This window comes from Rhopalosiphum padi, chromosome 4 (genome assembly GCF_020882245.1).
Source record: "Rhopalosiphum padi isolate XX-2018 chromosome 4, ASM2088224v1, whole genome shotgun sequence".
NCBI lineage: Eukaryota > Metazoa > Arthropoda > Insecta > Hemiptera > Aphididae > Rhopalosiphum > Rhopalosiphum padi.
The window spans coordinates 55,357,616-55,377,021 of record NC_083600.1 but is presented as its reverse complement, the minus strand read 5'-3'; the positions used below and the strand labels follow the sequence as shown (position 1 = coordinate 55,377,021).

The window sequence follows — 19,406 nt, the reverse complement described above, 5'->3', positions numbered from 1 at the left end:
AAAGGTAAAAGACATCCCTAAACACCTATCAGACGGTATTGGTATCAGTCAATAGTGCAATAGTCAGAGTATTCTGGCATTGCGCCAACTGTCTTACCGTTCGGTAGGCTGTAGTCCCCCGTCTTGCGGTGCTTAATATTTTTCGTCGTGTTTCTTGTTTTTGTATACTGTATACATAGTACATACATATGCCAGTTATGTAAAACTTATAATATATTATACTCACTACAAACTCTTTTTTTTGTTCTCATGTAGAAATTTTATATTTCTACACTTGAACTCCGTTACATACTGGTTGTATTTACTGCGGGATTAAGATCTACTACATATGTTATCAATACATAATCTAGTATCGTTGCCCACTCTAGTATGCGTACAGATTTGGGAAGTAAAACCATTTTACGATAGTATATTTAAATAGTTTTCGGTTGTAAGAGAAGTACTTTTTTCTAATATGTCAATATTAATATCGCCAATACATATACAATTATTGTGAGTATGACCTGAGGTCATTAAGGTAGGTAGTTCAGATAGACAAATGTTTATATTAGATCGTGGTGAGCGATATGCGGCTATAATTGTAGTTGGTTTATTATTTACATTTAAGTTTATTTTTATACAACTAGCTTCAGAGAACAATTACAGTTGATTAATAGATATATTATGTTTATTATTCGTATATATTACTATATTAGTACTACATCGTTTTGATTAAGATTATTTTCACTTTTGTAACTTGAAAATCCGATTATCTTTTGAGGGGTAAACCCGGTGCTGTTCCAAGTTTCACTAAGAATAATAATGTCTAATCAATTAATTGAGTCATTTATCATGCACAAAAACTCATCTACATTTCGATTATATGACCTGATATTCATATGTAATATGGTAAACTCGTTATTTTCTATACCCATCAAATATTCATACAAATCTAAATTAACTATATTTCCATCATTGATTGTGATGTACGAGTCTATGAAGTCTGAATTTTTGACGCAGTGAAAATAGAATCTTAGTCTATACCAATGATATTTTAATATATTATTATTTTTTACGATTATGATGATGAGGCAGTGTGACGAATGTGTGTTTATAATACAAACAATAGATAGAATTGATGACTGACTAATCAGCATAATATTTTGATTATTTGCAACATAAGTTAAATCGTTTGACCCGATTAAACGGTTCATATTATAGTGTGTATATGATATTATATGAATTATTTGCGTATAATTAGAATACCCATACATTAATTATTGGATCGATATTTTATCCATTTTTGAGCATTTCATATGTGTTACCGTATTACACGTAGCACATTGTACACTGTCTTCTTTACGAGCGATAGATATTTGACACTATTATAGAATATTGAGATGATTGGCAGGAAGTCGCCTGATCATATGCATAGGAGGAGTCAAATATGTTTTTCTTAAGCATACATGATAATGGGTGGCTTTGTTTGACATAAATATTATTTGAGTTAGACTTATTATAGTATCGTGTAAAAATGTTTCCCTATATATAGATAATAGATATTGTATCCTCGGTAATTGGTAGGATGGTTGCAGGAACATAGCGCACATTTTTCTGGAGTAGCACATAGTAGTTTAATGCATTCTGAGGATGAATGGTTAACTCTACAGCGAATATTACAGCGAGCGGGTGAGCTATTTATAAAGGATTCCCACCGGGTTGTTTGCGTCAGGTCCCTTTGGTCATGGCTCATACGTCAGTCATATAAGTAAGGAAGACTAGACAGAACTTCTATTCTATTAGAGCATCTATATTTTTTCTTTTGTTTAGTAAATTTCTAAAATTATAGTTTGTGCAGTAATAAATAAAACTTAAAGAATAATTAAAAGGTTTCTTTTCTAAAAGCTTTCCTAAATCAGCTAAATCGTCCTAACCTCTTTACAAAAGAATACTCCACATCGGTATATATCAATAAGCATACTTATTTTTTTTACACTTGAGAATACTATTTTCTATACTGCAGTATATAAACAATTGTATTTATTTATTGTAGATTAAAATGATTTTTTTTCCTTAAATTATTATTTTTATTATTGTTATAAATGTAAATTGCAGTAGAATTAACGCAATTTAATTATATTTTATTACTCTTAAGAAAAGTTTATTACCTAGGAGTATTTATTGATGCTGCAGATAATTTAGATTTGTATCGTAAAATATTTACACTAAAATACAAAAATAAATTAATAAAATAAGTTAATTAATACAATAATACACTATAATGTAATTCTTAAAGATTCGCGGTTTCGTTAAGAATTTAAAAGTAAATAAATTAAAACTGATAATGTTCCGATCTAAAATATGTTACACTAACAAATCGTTGTATTTTATGATACTGAACGCGGAGTACCTAAATACTGCAGTTGTATTTATATTTGTAGATCCAGAGCCTATATTATTTTTATAATTATGTGATTACATTTTACTATTTTATTATACTTACATTCACAATAATGATCTTAATTAATAATTATATTAGTAAAGTATTTTAAAATAATACTTTCAATGGCATAACGCATAAGTATCTTAAAAATATGTATATTTTATTTTATTTGAATATTTTTATTTGTTTTATTAAAACATTTTCCTTTTATTTAAGTTCAAACACATACATAAAACGTCTTATGTATAAGGATTAAAATGGTCTTAAAGTATTTAATTCTGATGGACTGCTGATTTAGTTTAATAGGCTTTAAAATAACACAAGAAGTGTAAAACAGACTTAGTAGCATTTAAATTTATTTGCTCTGCAAGCGAAGGAACGTCAATCCTTCTTAAAGGGAACATTGTGAATCCCATCCCAATTGTCTTCGACGCCGTATCTTTAAATAACACTGAAATTAAATCCGTATACTGGTAGGTTTACCTAGGTACCTATTCAGCGTTAAATTATCTTATCTTAGTAGTATATAGTATATTGGAATATACATATACTTCAGTTACTGGCAAGTACTTTGGAACAAATTTCTTTTGTAATTTACAAAGAAAGATCTACACGAATATACCTATATTTTATGTAATAATAATACAATATCAGCATACATAGTTATTTCAACTGTAAAATCAATATAATGTAAGTAAATACCTAAAATGTATAATATTTGCCAGTTATTGTCTTATTGATCATAAAAAGTAATTTACATTAAATGTATTCATCATATTAAAATCGTGATTTGAGCGTTATATTTGTTTATTTTTTAATAATGTTTATATACTAATAGATATAACCCAATTTACATTTTACAATAACCAATAATATATAATATCAGTTATCTGTTTAAATTTAAATTTTAAATGAACGTCTTCGTAATATCAAAATAACAAAATCATCCTTCCTTTTAACTCGCGTCCTCATGAGAGGTTCTGTCAAAAAAAAACTCTCTTTTTTGTTTAATCTATACTCTATTCGGAATGAGATCGTACCTCGGCGGCAACCAGTTTTCGTCGAGCGGCAGTCAGACAACACTCGTTTGTCCACCCACCAAGTCAACTATCTGCAGGCCTGATGTGTAATAAAGCCACGCCCATGCGCACAAGCTGACCACCAAGGTACGATCTCATTACGAATAGAGTAGGTAAATAATATTTATATATTTATAGAAACTATATCACATAGATTATTTTATTTTTTTATGTAAATTGTGTAAGTGCACAGTATAGAACCTTAATAATCATAAACGTATTCTATACATACAAAACTGTTATATTATCCATTTTTGTATATTCATTCAACTTGGCAATGCCATTTTTTCATAATACAGTTGAGTGAACATGCACATATATATTAAAGTGAAGATAGACTATAAGTGTCAAGTAAAGTGAGATTGTGATAGTTAAATAAAATAAAATACGTATGTTTTTTAATATTTTATTGAATTCATTTTTATTTATTTATTTGAACGGGCTAAAGCCCAATAACTGCATTAATAATCATAATAACAAGGTGCGTTTTAATATACTATAAGAGAATAATATAGATTAGAAATTTAATATTACAAATTAATGAATAATAATAAAATATAATTTACATAAAAAATCTTATAAAATAATAATAATATAACATACTACTACATAAAATGTAACAATATAATAATAACATAATAAATTCACTAAAAATATCTATATTAATATAATTATAAAAAGGATAGAGTTAAAATTAAATAAATCTATTTGGATGTCATTTTCTAACCTCGTAATTCTATTTATAAGAATATTAATTAAATACATGGGGGGTTGCTTAGGGTGTATTAACATCCTCAAATATTTTTTTTATAATATCACATTCAGGCATTCAGTAACTATTCAACGCTAAGCCCGGGAAATGAAGAGCTTAAGCGCCTTAAACACCCTCATTTTTTTTTTTATTGAAATTGCGCCTATGATTAAATAATTAGTTATCTGTAATTGTATAAAAAAAAGTCTTAGTAGACTTAGTTAGAAATTGATGGATAAAAAATAAAATAATTTAGTAATACAGACCTAACTATATGTAACTGTTGATCTATTTGTATAAGGATTTAAATGATTTAATACAAAAATTAAAATTAACATTAAACAATTAATGAAAAATAATAAAACAATTAGCATAATATGCAATTTTATAAAATAATAATAAAAACATAATTCAACATAAAATGTATAATATAATAATAAAACATAATAAATTTACTCAAAATATCTAGTATAGTAATAGTAGTAATATAATTATAAAAAGATTCAATAGAGTTAAAATGAAATAAATCAATTTGGATATCATTGGCTAACCTCATAATTATATTTATTGGAGCATTTATTAAATACCTAATTAATTTTATGAAATTGGATATAAAACGTATTAGTAGAGCTAGTTTGACATTGTGGGACATGAAAATTCAAATAATTTAGTATTTAAGAACTGAATTTTAGATGACTTATACTACTCCTGACCAAAGACTATTCATATTTATTATTTAATGAGTCTATAACTATAACAAGTAACAATGGTTAATATCATTTTAGAAATTAACTTGATTAATTTACATAAAATATGATGAAAATACGAGTATACACATTATAAATATTAGTTATTATTAAGTACCTAACTATAATATACTATTTATGGATTTTAAGTCCATTTCAATTTGAATGAAAATATTTTTAAAATGAATTTCGATAACGATATTACTATACCTATTATAAATATAAAATTTTTGACTATTTATTACATGTTTAAAATTTGGGTAGGCAATTGCCAAGTGGGTACTTCAACGTTGTACAGTATAAGTGTTAAGTGAGTCACTGTGATAAATTCGATTTCAATGAAAATTATTGTATCTTTGACTTAAATAAATTATAAGCAGCACCTCTTATTCCACAGTAATAAAGTTTTTCGAGAAGAATTGTGTGATCAACTGAATCAAAAGCTTTCTTAATATCTAAAAAAATTCCAAGAACCTAAAATAAAGTTATATATTATAATATAATATATGGTGATAGTGTAAATGTGTAATAATAATTAGTAATTTATATTAAATTGGAAAATTTAAAAATAGTACAAGATAATCGACATTATTCGAAATAGAAAAACATAGCATTTCCGTACAACAGTTAACGATTCGTTATATTATGCTTCTATGCGGGCTCCATCACACTACAATATAATAATATGTTAATTATTTAATCTCCACGCAATCAAAATATAACTTAAAAAATAATAATTATTGGCAATTAGTTAGAATAAAATATTACACAAATTTATTAGGACGTTAAATTTTAAAAAACAAGTTTATATGAGGAAAAAATTGTATTTTTACTCAGAAGACAGAAAAAATTGTACATAAAAAGAATTTATTACTTACCATTATATAGACCAGTTCTTCTCAATCTGGGGCCCAAGGCCGTAACTGGAAATTAATTTCGGGAGGGATTTTAAGCTAAAAAATTGTGTACTAATTGTATTATAATATTGCATAGGTTATTTTACAACCACATAATATATATAACACGAAAAATTTAGGTATAGCCTCGGGGGGGTGGCGAGGCTATATGACTAGTGGGCCGTGAAATTGTAATTTTAGTATATAATTAAGAAAAAATAATTAATGATTTTGATTTAGGGGGCTTTAACATTTTTACATTAAATTTAGGAGGGGCATAATAAAAAAGATTAAGAAGCACTGATGTAGACTATTAATTTCGTTTTGCATTTATTTTTTCGGTGGTTATATCTTATATAAATATGAACATTATGAATTATGTTCCCTATCATATTAATATGGTACTGCAAGTCATAAATATGTCGTCTGGCTGGTAGAATGTGCTTAAATAATTATACATATATATATTATATTATAAATTATTATACACCAGGTTTGAGTGTACACTGTACCTACAACATGTAAAGCTGCTGAACTGAACAAAGTATGCTATTATAAACGTCAAAATGTGTTGGACGTCCTGAAACCAAATACTCCAATTGTCTTTTAATTACGACTCTATTAGTAAATTGTATTGAATAATAATAATATTCATCAGTAATGACTAATGATCATTATTATTAATGTTATTATTCAGAAATTATTATTGTGAGCGAAAACGTAATGGCGCGGGCGTCCACGTGGAAGCACGTGTTTAATGGACTAGAAATTCAATGACCCATTATACTATTATTATGTATGTACTATGTAGGTTCATAATATATTATATGTTGGCTGCAATGAAAAATTTAGAATAAAAGTTCAAACTGTATTATGACATTTATCATTTTTATTGATCGAATATTGAAATATAACTAGGTATATAGGTAATATAAATATAACATTATAATTTTGATCATAACGACTTTTAACTGTGTAGAAAACTAGAAACTAACTTGCAAGTATTACTGGTTTTAAGTCTGATATAAATTTGAAATGAATTACTATAATACATTTTTTTTTTAAAACCTTTAAAAATTAACGATCAGGATTTTTTTTTAACATGCATTCATATATTTTTGTTGTAACGATTATACAAAATATAAACTATTTTTGGTATTTTGTTGTTTAAATTTTTTTTCGAATACAATAACTCGTATTTTTTCTAAATTTTAACATGCCCACCCTAATGATATATTATAGGTACACCTTTACAACGCATATGTGCAAAATACTTATTCACGTACAATGTTTATGTTATTATAAATAACCTACAACTGTCTATAGACAGAAAAAATTTTTAAATTTAACATTTTTGGTTAGCAATAATTAGTAGTTTATGGTAAATATTATATACTAATTATTGCTAACCAAAAATGTTAAATTTAAAAATTTTTTTTTATTATTAAGTTCTACATTTCTTATTTTTGTATACCTATACATATTAAATCAAATAATATTTTGCAAAGTTAAATACAAACCTAAAAAGTTAAAATCTTAAATATTACATGCTGTTATTGCAGGTATAATATTATGTTAACAAATGTTATAAAATAATTCTCTCTTGCAGTTCCGCAGAAGTATTTTTTTGTTAAAAAAAAAAGTTTATGGACTTTTTGCTTATCCCGAGAGATTGATTCTGTCGTAATATATATACGTATAGGTGTATAATACTATAAATATATTTTACATTTTATAGTATAAACATTATTATTATTTCGATATCTTTTCGTTTATCACAAAAAAAAACATTTTTAGTTTTCCATAAATTTAATCGGTTGTACACGTTATAATCGCATTTATTTATCTGATGCATACATATATACTTATACATAAATCTCGTTAACGATTTACTGATGAAAAAATAGAATATTATACACACAAACAAACGTATACCTTCCACCGTCAACCACCATCATTTTTGGTGTGTACACAGAGATTCCATTATCAAGCGTAATATTGTTGTGTGGAAATGTATATTTATACGTATACCTAATGTATATATTTAATATATGTATTAAATATATATATATTATATTATATTATTTTAAAGCGTTAGAAATCAAGAAGGGTGTAAATAAAAAAATAATATTTATATACAGGGCGTGTTAGGATATTTAATTTTACGGAACACACGTCATGGTAATAACTAATAATATTAAAAAATGTTGATAGGTTTAAACACATGCATAATATTTATATGTACATTTTAATGCATTAAATGTGAATTCAACGTACCCGTAACATTAGTTTCCACTTTGGATATATATATATTTTAAACCGTTGATATTATATGCGGCCGCGGACGCGGAGTGATTGATTATAATTAAATTTATTGAGTAGTGAGTACATAATATATTATGTACCGTTTTAGAAAATATTGTACTTACATGTTTCAATCATTAATTATTCATAATATATGTAATATCATAGCAACATTTTAAAAAAATTCAATTTTATTTAAATCATTAAAAATGCACAGGTAATGAGGGTTAATTTAAGATTTTGAAAATAAAATACATATTTATTATATGTATATAATACACAATAATATACTCGATCAGTTTAGGTTATTTTAGAAAAGTTTTTAAATAGTTGGGTGAATTTATATTAATAATAAATATTTATAATTAATTTAATGTTAATCAATTATTTTTAAGTTTTTAATTTTGTTAAAATGATAATACGAGTATACGGCGAGTACCTGTATGCAATATAATATTTTCGATTGCATATTATAGAGCTGCAGAATACTTATTTAAAATGAATTATTACTTATTATATTTTAAAAAAGTAAGATATTTTAAAAATGAAATGTTATTTTAAGTTATTCAAACTAAGTTTAATATAAATTAAAATATATAAACGTATGGTATTTGTGAATTAAGAAAGTAGTTGGTTACATTAATCCCAAATGTAGGGTGGTACATAATAAGTACATAAATTAGTTTTTTTAATGTTTCTTATTTCGATAGTAATCCGATTGTTACCAAAGGCAATTATACAAAATCTTCTATACACACATACACACATGTATATAATTTATAGTATATGCTTAAGGGAACCATCACCGCTGGGTAAACTAACAGCTACACTGCGCACCCAGTGGCAGTGAACGGGACCTCGTTCACATATATATAGTATATTATACTATGCCGTACCAGGAACGAACGCTGTAGTGCTGTACCCGTAGGATTTAATATCGGATCAGTCGACTCCGGACCACGTTCTCGTGCGTACTACCCCGAGCACGCTCACCCGGTTGACGCGTTTTCCCTTTCACCCACCGACGTTTGTAAAACGCTCCAGGCTACCGCGGCCTGGAAAATAGGGTCACGCTTAGCATGATGCTCCGAGAAAAACGTCAATGGTCATTCGACACTTTTCGGCGCGTCGGTAATGTCGTATATACGAAAAGGTGAGAACTCTATCGTTATAATAAATAATAATAATAGTTTAGTTCTGCTAAAGTGGTACAATAGTGTTATGAATCGATACGGATTTAATGCTTTAAAATCTACAGTACTTGCAGCAATGTATATGTAGTACACTTAGTTACAGTCAGAGATGCAAGGGATGTATCTTACGTATCCAAATACATCCTCAAATGTTCCCAGTAATATAAAAGCAAGTAATGGTATAGTGTTTGATTATATAAAAAAAAGGAATAGTACGTATCATACTATTGGTACTTATACATTATTTTTGAAAAAAGCTTTTGAAATTATTTTTACATCCCTGCTAATGAAAATTATAATATATTCATATGTAGCATGTAACATTAAGTCGGAAAACTTTAGTTAAACACATATAAAAATATAACAGTATAGCTTTTATCTGGTTTATACATTTTAAAATCTAGATAACGTAGGTAGTTGAATAAGTTCAATTTAAATGTTGAATATACTTGAAAAATAATTATATAATGATCCAAAATATATACTTATTTATACGTATTTAAATATTAATTATTATATTGTAAATCAATTTTAATATTTTTTAATGTTTTTTTAAAATTATTTTGTATTACAAACAAATTGTATACTACTATAAAATGTCATTAACTAAATTCAAGTAAAACTCCCCAACACAAGTTTGGTTTCTATAAACACAATGGAAGTTGCAAATCTTTGTATTTTACTTTATTTGCAAAAAATATTATTATTATTTTATTATCATCATACAGAATTTAAGTTTAGCTGATCTAGTTATTAATAACATGAATGAGATCTATTATATAATGAATATTCATAATAATTACAATGGATTATTTATAGTTAATATTATTTGTTAATATTTCATTTTACTAATATCCTAAGCATTTTGTAATAAATAAGAAATATTAACAACAATTATTTAATTCAGTTTTCAAAAAGAAAAAAAAACTAAACAAACAAATATATTTAATTACAATTGTATTATTTACTTATTATTTAAAGTTAACTAATTATTAGTGCAGTTTACTAGTTATAATTATAGTCTTAGCATTTAAAAATGTAATATAAGTACTGAAAATTATTTTTAATTTTATATCACTAAAATTGTTATTGAATAATAAATTAATTTTTACATACCAAGGGTCTCCAACCTTTTTTTTTACATCGGGTCAAATCTGAGATTATTGTTTTATCATCACGGGCCAACATTTTTCAAGGAATAAGGGGGTAATGAAATTGAATATATTACAGTGCAGTTAGAAAAACCCGTCGATCACGATTCAGGAGTGTAATGATTTAGCACTAATGAAGTAATGAATAACATAAAATGAAAAAATTTATAAATAATTTACAAACTATGGAAACAAATATATTATTTTAACAACATAAATTAGCGGACCGGTTCAAAAACGTTGACGGGCCTTAAGATGGAGAACCTTGGTACTGATTTAAGCTATTAAAAGGTTTAAAGTGAAATAAATTTTGCTAATAGTTTGTAGAAACAATGACTAAAATAAAATCGAAAACAATTAATTTGTAGATATTTGCCGGGACGACTGAAGACTAGATGAAACATGTCGCATTATCGCATTGTCGCATGGAATAAATTGCTTTCTTGCATTATTATTCTGTGGGTATTGCACTATTGCGTATTGGGTATCTACTATCTAGGTATCTACCTACGGTGAACGCAGTCACACGGTTTTCCATTCTCAATAATTATTAAATATGTACTTCTAAATTAAAAATTACCAAAATCGAAATGATATATATCTAAATAAATAAATAACAACATTAAACATAAGAAATAATATTATTAAATAAATTATAATATAATAATTTCAAACATCGTAATTTTTACAAAAAATCATTGTTGCCCAGTAATTAAATATATTATCTACTAGGTGATAAAAAATTTTAGTTAAATTTTAGTTATATTTGTTAAAATATCCACTGTAACAAATTTAATAATTATTCAAAAGTTTAAGTTTGAAATTTTTTTTAATTTAGACAGCATTCTAATGGATAATATTTAAAATAAATTATTTACATGTCTCGTTATTTTTTTAAAATATTAAAATGATTTAATGTTTCATAAAAAATTCTACCAATAAATAGTTGAACATAATAATAAATTAATAATTTAATATGGATATAAATATATTTATTTATCAATAAATTAAATATTCTACGCTGGAACTATTTAATTTTTTTTCTTATACATTTAGTTCAATATATCCGGATAGTTCTAAATAATTAACTTCACAAGTCACAATGATTTTAAAGTTATTTCTCAAGCAAATCGACTTTGAAGTTTTCAATAAATATACTTTACAGTTTGTGCTAAAACATTGAAACGCTTGATAGTTAACGACGATCGTAAATATATGGAGGTAATGGTATAACGGCTGTTAGATCTTTCCAATGTTAATCCAAAGTATCTTTGGCCTCTATAAATAAATGACAGAGACGCGAATAGTGGCACAATGAATGTGGTAATGTGGCCTTCTTTTGACCCGAATCATTAATTGTATCAAATGGTGAATGGTTTTGAAACCAAATCTAGGAGTCTAAGATTATCTAATCGGAATTTTAATTATTAACCCTAACAGCCTTTTTTTTGTGGTATTGATGACCGGAGGAAGGACTGCTGTTGACATTACTTCCCTAACCCTAACAGCCTAATTCAATGATTTTGAATGTAATATTAAAATAAATTAAATTACCTGCTTTATTTTTTTCGTATTTTTATTTTTACTCGAACATCATACATTTTGGAGAATCCTTAAAACAGCAACTAGCAATGTACATAGCTGTTTGCTGAAAACATCAGAAAACATTGTTGAAATAACTATGGAAACTTTTAGCGGTGAGTGAATTTTGGTTATAAAGTTATTCATATTTTCATCATTTGAATAATTACTGAGGGACCATGGTCGCTGAACGAGTAGTGTTGTAACTTTTTGGTCGAGTGAACATTTTGTGGAGCAGTAAAAACCAATTAAGACAAAATTTTCTTGTGGTAATAAATCGTGACTGAAAATTAGCATTGGCCGACGTTATTTTGTTTCCAAAACCATAATATTATATCTGTCTATCATAGCTTCTTGTAAAAATAATTATGTACCTACCGTATATAGTAATAATAATACGTGAATAAATATACATTTTATAAATATACACATATGTATTATATATTTATATTTTTTTCATCGTAATTTAATTTTTATATTATATTCATATAATACAATGAAGTAGTAGGTATATTGATATTTACAGAGCATGAAATAAAATATGATAATTTGAAACTAATTCAATAAAACTTATACAGCAAAGTAAAGTTTTTGCATTAGAAATGAAAAAAATATTAAAAATGTATAATGAGAAATTAATTAAGAGTTAATCGTATATAATAAATGTTATTAAAACGGGTTTGTTGTTTTTAAATGATGTATTATTGTACAATCCTCTCGTAAAATCATACTTATGCTTGATTGGATTATTTTCGTGCTCGGCCAACTTTATAACCAGATTTGTAATACCTCCGCCTTGTATATTTTTTCTCCTTTACTCAACAAAGCTTTGCATTCCCATGAGAGGGACACGAATTTTCTCTCTTTTTTATTTGTCTTGCTCTAGATGCGTTCTCCCCTCGCCATGTCTCATTCAAACAAGATGAGTCTTCCCGATTCCGGAACCAAGTCGTGCTTCCTATTCGCCTTTACTCAGTTTGCATACGAAATTCATTTTTCAACTTTAGGTGGGAAATTGTTCTTTATTTCCCCCTACTTGATTTTCATCCCATTCTCTTGTACTAACTCGCTCGATCCTAGGGCTTATAAGCTAAGCTTGACGCAATGCATGGGAATGTATACTCGCGTGGCGTTACCGATGGGATAAAAATGTATTGGAATAGCACGTCTGCATCCGACGGGTGCGAAATTGAATTCTGGTTTAATCGTATTTTTAAATGCATATACATCTGTGCCATATATTATGGTCTTAAGTATCACCAAAGAGGGTAAAAAAATTAAAAAGAAGTATATAATACCTAATACTATAAAACTCAATTATATCTCGTTCAGTTCATTCAAAATAAACAGTTTGATGAACGATCCGTTTTAAGTTCGAGTATTAAAATATCAATATTTATTTAAATGAAAATACATTTTTTTTAAATATTAATTGACTTTCCACCTCTGTAAAAATAATGTGCCACATATTATTGTAAATAAGGAATATGTTTACACTGTTATATCTAACCCTGCAGCGATCAATAATAATATTTGAAGTTCTTCATTTATCAAACGTAAACTAAACAAATGAAAATTATAGTTACAAAAATTAAAATAACATCCAGTATTCCAGCGACAGATAATAATAAGAATGACGTATTTATTTCATTATGACTTATAGTAGTAAGATTGATTGATTGTTTTATAATACCATATTATTTTAGGTGCCTTAATATAGAACGTATAATAAACGAGAAAACTTTCAAGCTAATATATTTTTTATATTTGTTGCATTTTTAGTTCTTAAAATATGATATATTTTTAAATTATTTAAATATTGGTTTAATTTAATAGTGTTTGTTTGCAATAATTATTTAAGCAATAAAAAAAATGTTGTTGGTCAACTACAATGATACGTTAACCTATACGTTAAATTTAACAAGATTTTACTGTGCGAACAAAACAAATAAAATCACATGTAAAGTAATGTTTAATTCTTAAATTACTAATGAATATTAGTGTATATTTATGTATTAATTTCATTCTTTAATGTACCCAAAATGGACTGACTTTATTATGAAATTATACGTAGGTACACATTTTTCAATGTTCAGTTTATGAAAGATTATTGCATATAATTTGATACTTACTAGCTGCGCATTGCAGATATTATACAAAATACATAATAAAATAGAGTATGTTTAATTTTCATTAATTGATTTTAAGTAAATTATATAAATTATATTTTATAACGGTAAATTATGCAATAATTATCTATTATTACTTTCGATAAAAATATTTATATATAGATGTTAATAAAAATGCTAATTTAGTAGGTAATAAGTAACTATATTATCTGCGTATTAATTCATCGTTTTAATTAGCTCTATTATACGTATTTGTTGACATACATGTGGGTGTCGTATGACATACCATTTTCAGTGTTGCTACGTTCATAAATATTACTAGATTATGTGCGACTTAACATAGGCACTGAATACATAGGATGTACCTATACATTTTTAGAAGGTTGGGTTGACGGGATCACGAGACTAAGTATTTCGGTAACTTAAAGTCAACCAAAACTTTGAATTTAAATTTTCACCAAAACACGCGCATCAGTCACCCCTAGGCACCCTTCGAGCGACAGTTATGCAAAAACTTTTCAAGCGCAAAAGAAAAGTTCCCCTGTAATCTGTCATTCCTGAAACCCAATGTTGTCCCATACAACATAATGGTCGCCGTGATAATATAATATTATGTCTTGAATATTAATACGCCAACTGAGTAGGGGTTTTGTGATCTGCGTCTAAATTACATAATACACTGATACACAACGATCAAATTATAATTCAATTGATGTAATGTGATCGTAATCGAGATTAAATTAAGCATAAACAATTTTAAAATAACCAGAAAATGTCGTGGCTTAAAAATATGGCTATAGGTACTTACTATAATAATATACGAGTAATGTACATATTATGATCTATCCTTCGCTGTTAGAATGGAGTTTACAACAAAATTGAGCCAAGAGATTTTAATTAAAATTAAATACTAAATAATATCTAGGTATAGTATGATTATTATAACTACACAAGAATGTTAACTATATATTGTATTTCATATTATTAAATGAACGTGTCTTAAATATTTACCAAAATGCTATTATAACGATAAAATTGGGGTCGGCTTAAGCTTGAAGTTAATAAAAAAAATGAACGCATAAAATATTACCACTCCCGTTAACGTATGTCTTCACACTATATATTTATAATACAATTGTATACTTTCAAAAATGAAAAGCTGACAATCTTACCCTTAACCAAAATTACCAGCTATATAGTTTTTAAGGGATACTAAAATATAATGTAAAGCCCAGTGATAAAAATGAATAATTACGCATTGTTATACATCCGGTATAAAAGTTGGTTTACTGCATGCTTTGTTCCAATGTATGTAACTCTTTATTATTACGATGATAACGATGTGGATACAGAACAATAGAAGAAACCGCTAGGTTTCAATGATTTTCCCGAGCTTACGTATAGGACTTTGAAAATAAAAATTAAATGATATTCATGTTATGTGGGTTTATTATTTTGACCATTGTTATATAGCTATAATAAATACAAAATTATATAATATATTCATTAATATATATATGAGCTGGTAATATACTAATATAACCGTCGAAATACAAAAGGTTCAAATCAAACCAACCCCATACTGAGAACGAAAATTATGTAAGTAGGTATTGAAGGGAAAACAATATTTTGAAAAATAAAAACAGAAATCTATTATAATTATCCTTGTATAATATAATGAGCATTGAGCGTATTACGCAGCTAACGTAATAAAAGTATATTAACATTTATATAATATATTTATTATTTAAAATTGTACATAAAAATTGTAATGTAAATACGCAATATTCATAAAATAACATTTTTTTAATTAAAAGTATTATTTTATATTTACAGATATATAAAATGAAAAGATTTCGACCAAAGGGTGTTTTTGCGGTATAGAAATATCAAGAAAATTAAAATACTTATCATGGCGGCTGTGAAGTCGTGAATGCGGACGAACAATGGTAGTGATTTTAAATGCTATCGTAGTTTCTTTGCTGTCAATCGTCGTTGCAAAAATCCAAAAAGAATGTGTTTTGGAGTTGCCTACAAACGGCTCTCGTGATGTTTACTGTGACGTTATACCATACAAAGTTGACTTGAATCACACTAACGGTATGACTAAGCTAGACATATCGCAAAATAACTTAAACGGGATTTTTATTTTTAGTGATAAAAATATGACGTTACCTACGCTTGACGTGTCCAGAAATAATATTCGAAGTCCTTGCCACGTTGCTATTAGTAATAGAGTAAGCGTTGATTCTATGATATTATCGTTCAATAAGATATACAATTTTTCAATGTGTTCAGACATTAGAAATCTTACGCTAAGTTGGAATTACATTAAGTCATTAAATAAAACTGATATGGTAAATGCATCTTCTTTGGAAGTTTTAGATCTTGGGAATAATTTCATCTTATGGATAGAAAATAATACATTTATCGGAATGCCAGATCTTCAATGGTTAGACTTAAGAGGTAACGCGTTAACAAGAATATCAGAAAAAACGTTACCAAGTACTACGTTACGTTATCTCGACGTTTCTGAAAACTATGATCTTGATCGTACAACAGTATTTCAGCCATTTGAAAATCTAGTTGAATTGAACATTGCCAAAAATGCAGAATTAGCTCCCGTTGTTTTGGGTTCGGGTCCAAGACTTCAAGCATTAGATGCTTCACACACTAATCTTACAGAAGTTCCAGTCACGCCAGCTCCGCTATTAGGCTCACTTATTTTGAGTGGCAATGCGATAAAAACAGTGAATAGTGGTGATTTAGATGGTTTTCCACTTCTCCGCTTGCTTAACATTAGTGCTAATCGCATTAAAATTGTAGAAGACGACGCATTTGGTCGACTCGATTTACTGATTGTATTGGACTTGAGTGATAATTTATTGGAAACAGTACCGAAAAGTTTACCAGAAAGCTTAGAAAAATTAAATCTAGAAGGTAATAGAATACAGAACTTGGGGGTCGAAGACTTTGAGGGTTGCAAAGGACTGAAAATATTAAATGTTCGGAAAAATAATATTCGACACATACAGGACCTTACATTTGCGTCTTTATTATTTCTTGATTCTTTAGATTTATCTGAAAATCCAATTAAAATGATTACTAGAGAAATGTTAGCAGGTCCAGTAAAATTAAAAGTCTTGAAGCTGGAGAGGCTAATAGCACCAGAAACGCCATCATTCCCATTTACTGATACACGTTACTTGAATCGAATCCAATTGGCGTACAGCAAACATCTCGCTAAAATTCTGTTAAACGATAGTGCTGTATTATCATCTATGTTTCAACTTGAATATTTAGACTTAACGGAATGTGATGTGATTTCACTTCCCAACCGTTTACCTTATCACATGCCTAAAATTAAAACATTAATATTGAACGAGCTCAAGTACATCGAATCTTGGCTCAGAGATTGGCTATGTGAAATCTACGCGTCTGAAGATAAACATTACAAGTTCAGTAAATCTGAGTTGAGACTTAGAAACTATCAGCTGAAAAAATTCAAATCATCTGTGGAAAGTGTGCAATGTAGACAAGAAAATGGAAATGTTCAACAAGTGTTTGATGCAGAATATTGTGCCATGATAACTACGATTTCGACCTATCGAGTTACTACAATTACAACAGAACAGGCAGCAGTATTTGCACGATTAAGAGCGAAAGATGATCCTAAGAATTCACACGTTGTAGCAAAATCAAATCATCCAGGTATGATAGTTTTTGTGTGTATTGTGTTGCTGTTGGTACTTTTAGCGAGTGGTACTGTTTGGGTTGGAATGAGAGGAGACACACTTAAGAGGTTACATTGGAGGCAAAATATAGTTGATGTGGTTTACCAAAGTATTGAAATTAAGAGCTTAGAAAGTTTAAGTCATGTAGAAAGGTGGTAAAATAAGTCTGAAGAATAAAATATTTTTAAGTCTAATTTAAACTTGTATTTATTTATTTATTTTTGTGATATTTTCAATGTTTGAAATCAAAGCTGAAATGGAGCAGCGTAGCAAAAATGTATTATTTAAAAATTAGTAATTTTTTCATCGCCTAAACTCAATACTGTTATTGTTACATAAATAATAAATAATTTCAATGTACGTTATAATATTTAACACATCGTCTTGATGGGATATTGTTCGATAAAATGTCGTCAATTTAATTGTATTTATATTTATCATGATTTATATTACTATGTAATTTTATGAATTGTTGTGAAATGGTTTAAAAAATAATATTAAATTCATACCTACCTATAGCATCTTTTTTTGTAATTATGAATTAGTTGTTCATAATTTTGAATCATTTATTGTATGAATATTAATGCTACGCTGCAAAGTTCAATATATAATAATATTTTACTGTATTTGATTACTTATATTAAATTATATTGTTTCAATTATATAATTTTATGGAGTAAATTATATATTATTATAACTGACATTTTGTACGACTACATTATTATTAATTATAGACCTGACGTGTAAATATGAATTTAAGTAGATTAAATGTGGAAAATTATTATTTATTATTATTATTATTTCATAACTAATTATCGACTTTTAAGTAACAAATATATCGCAAAGGATAGGGTTATTCGACCAACGGATATTCAATTCATATATCTATGTATAATGTATATGCTTTTCAGTTACGCGTATTTTTTCGCTTTACTGTTAATGATAAAAAAGTGTTACGGTGCTGTTTCCTCTATGTTGAGTAATTGATGACAACTACCGGGGCCAGTTGGCGTTGATTTATGGAACTTTTCCAGGGTGGCAGGGTCTGATTATTTCATGTCTCCTGCCGTTCTTTCTCTGAAGGAAAGCGAACAAAATTTATACGTGTGTGAGTATATACATATAATACAAAAATATATATTTACGTATATACATAATACTTGTACTACAATAATACGCAAGCTAGTACAATGCCACATCTTATCCAGGTCACGTAGACAGAGAAATTGTCGGGTTTAGCTTTAGCCGCATATAGAAAACCCATTTATTTTTTATTTTTTTATCTCAGAAATAACAAACATTTTTCTCCGTCACCCGTCGAATAAATATTAATCATGAGATTTTTTAATTTAAAAAATAACATTTTTATGAATATACATTTAAAAAATCAAAAAAGATGTTTAATTATATATTCAGTGGA

The 19,406-nt window shown here is 27.2% G+C and overlaps 1 protein-coding gene across 1 annotated transcript; it reads left to right on the top strand.

Moving 5' to 3' along the window:
• Positions 1 to 9,109: 9,109 nt before the first annotated feature.
• On the top strand, positions 9,110 to 18,777 carry LOC132929953 (leucine-rich repeat-containing G-protein coupled receptor 4-like). The gene is made up of 2 exons (XM_060995605.1): positions 9,110 to 9,351; positions 16,089 to 18,777. Exon 2 carries the CDS (start codon positions 16,199 to 16,201, stop codon positions 18,143 to 18,145), a length of 1,947 nt encoding a protein of 648 aa, XP_060851588.1. The 5' UTR covers positions 9,110 to 9,351; positions 16,089 to 16,198; the 3' UTR covers positions 18,146 to 18,777.
• Positions 18,778 to 19,406: the final 629 nt, after the last annotated feature.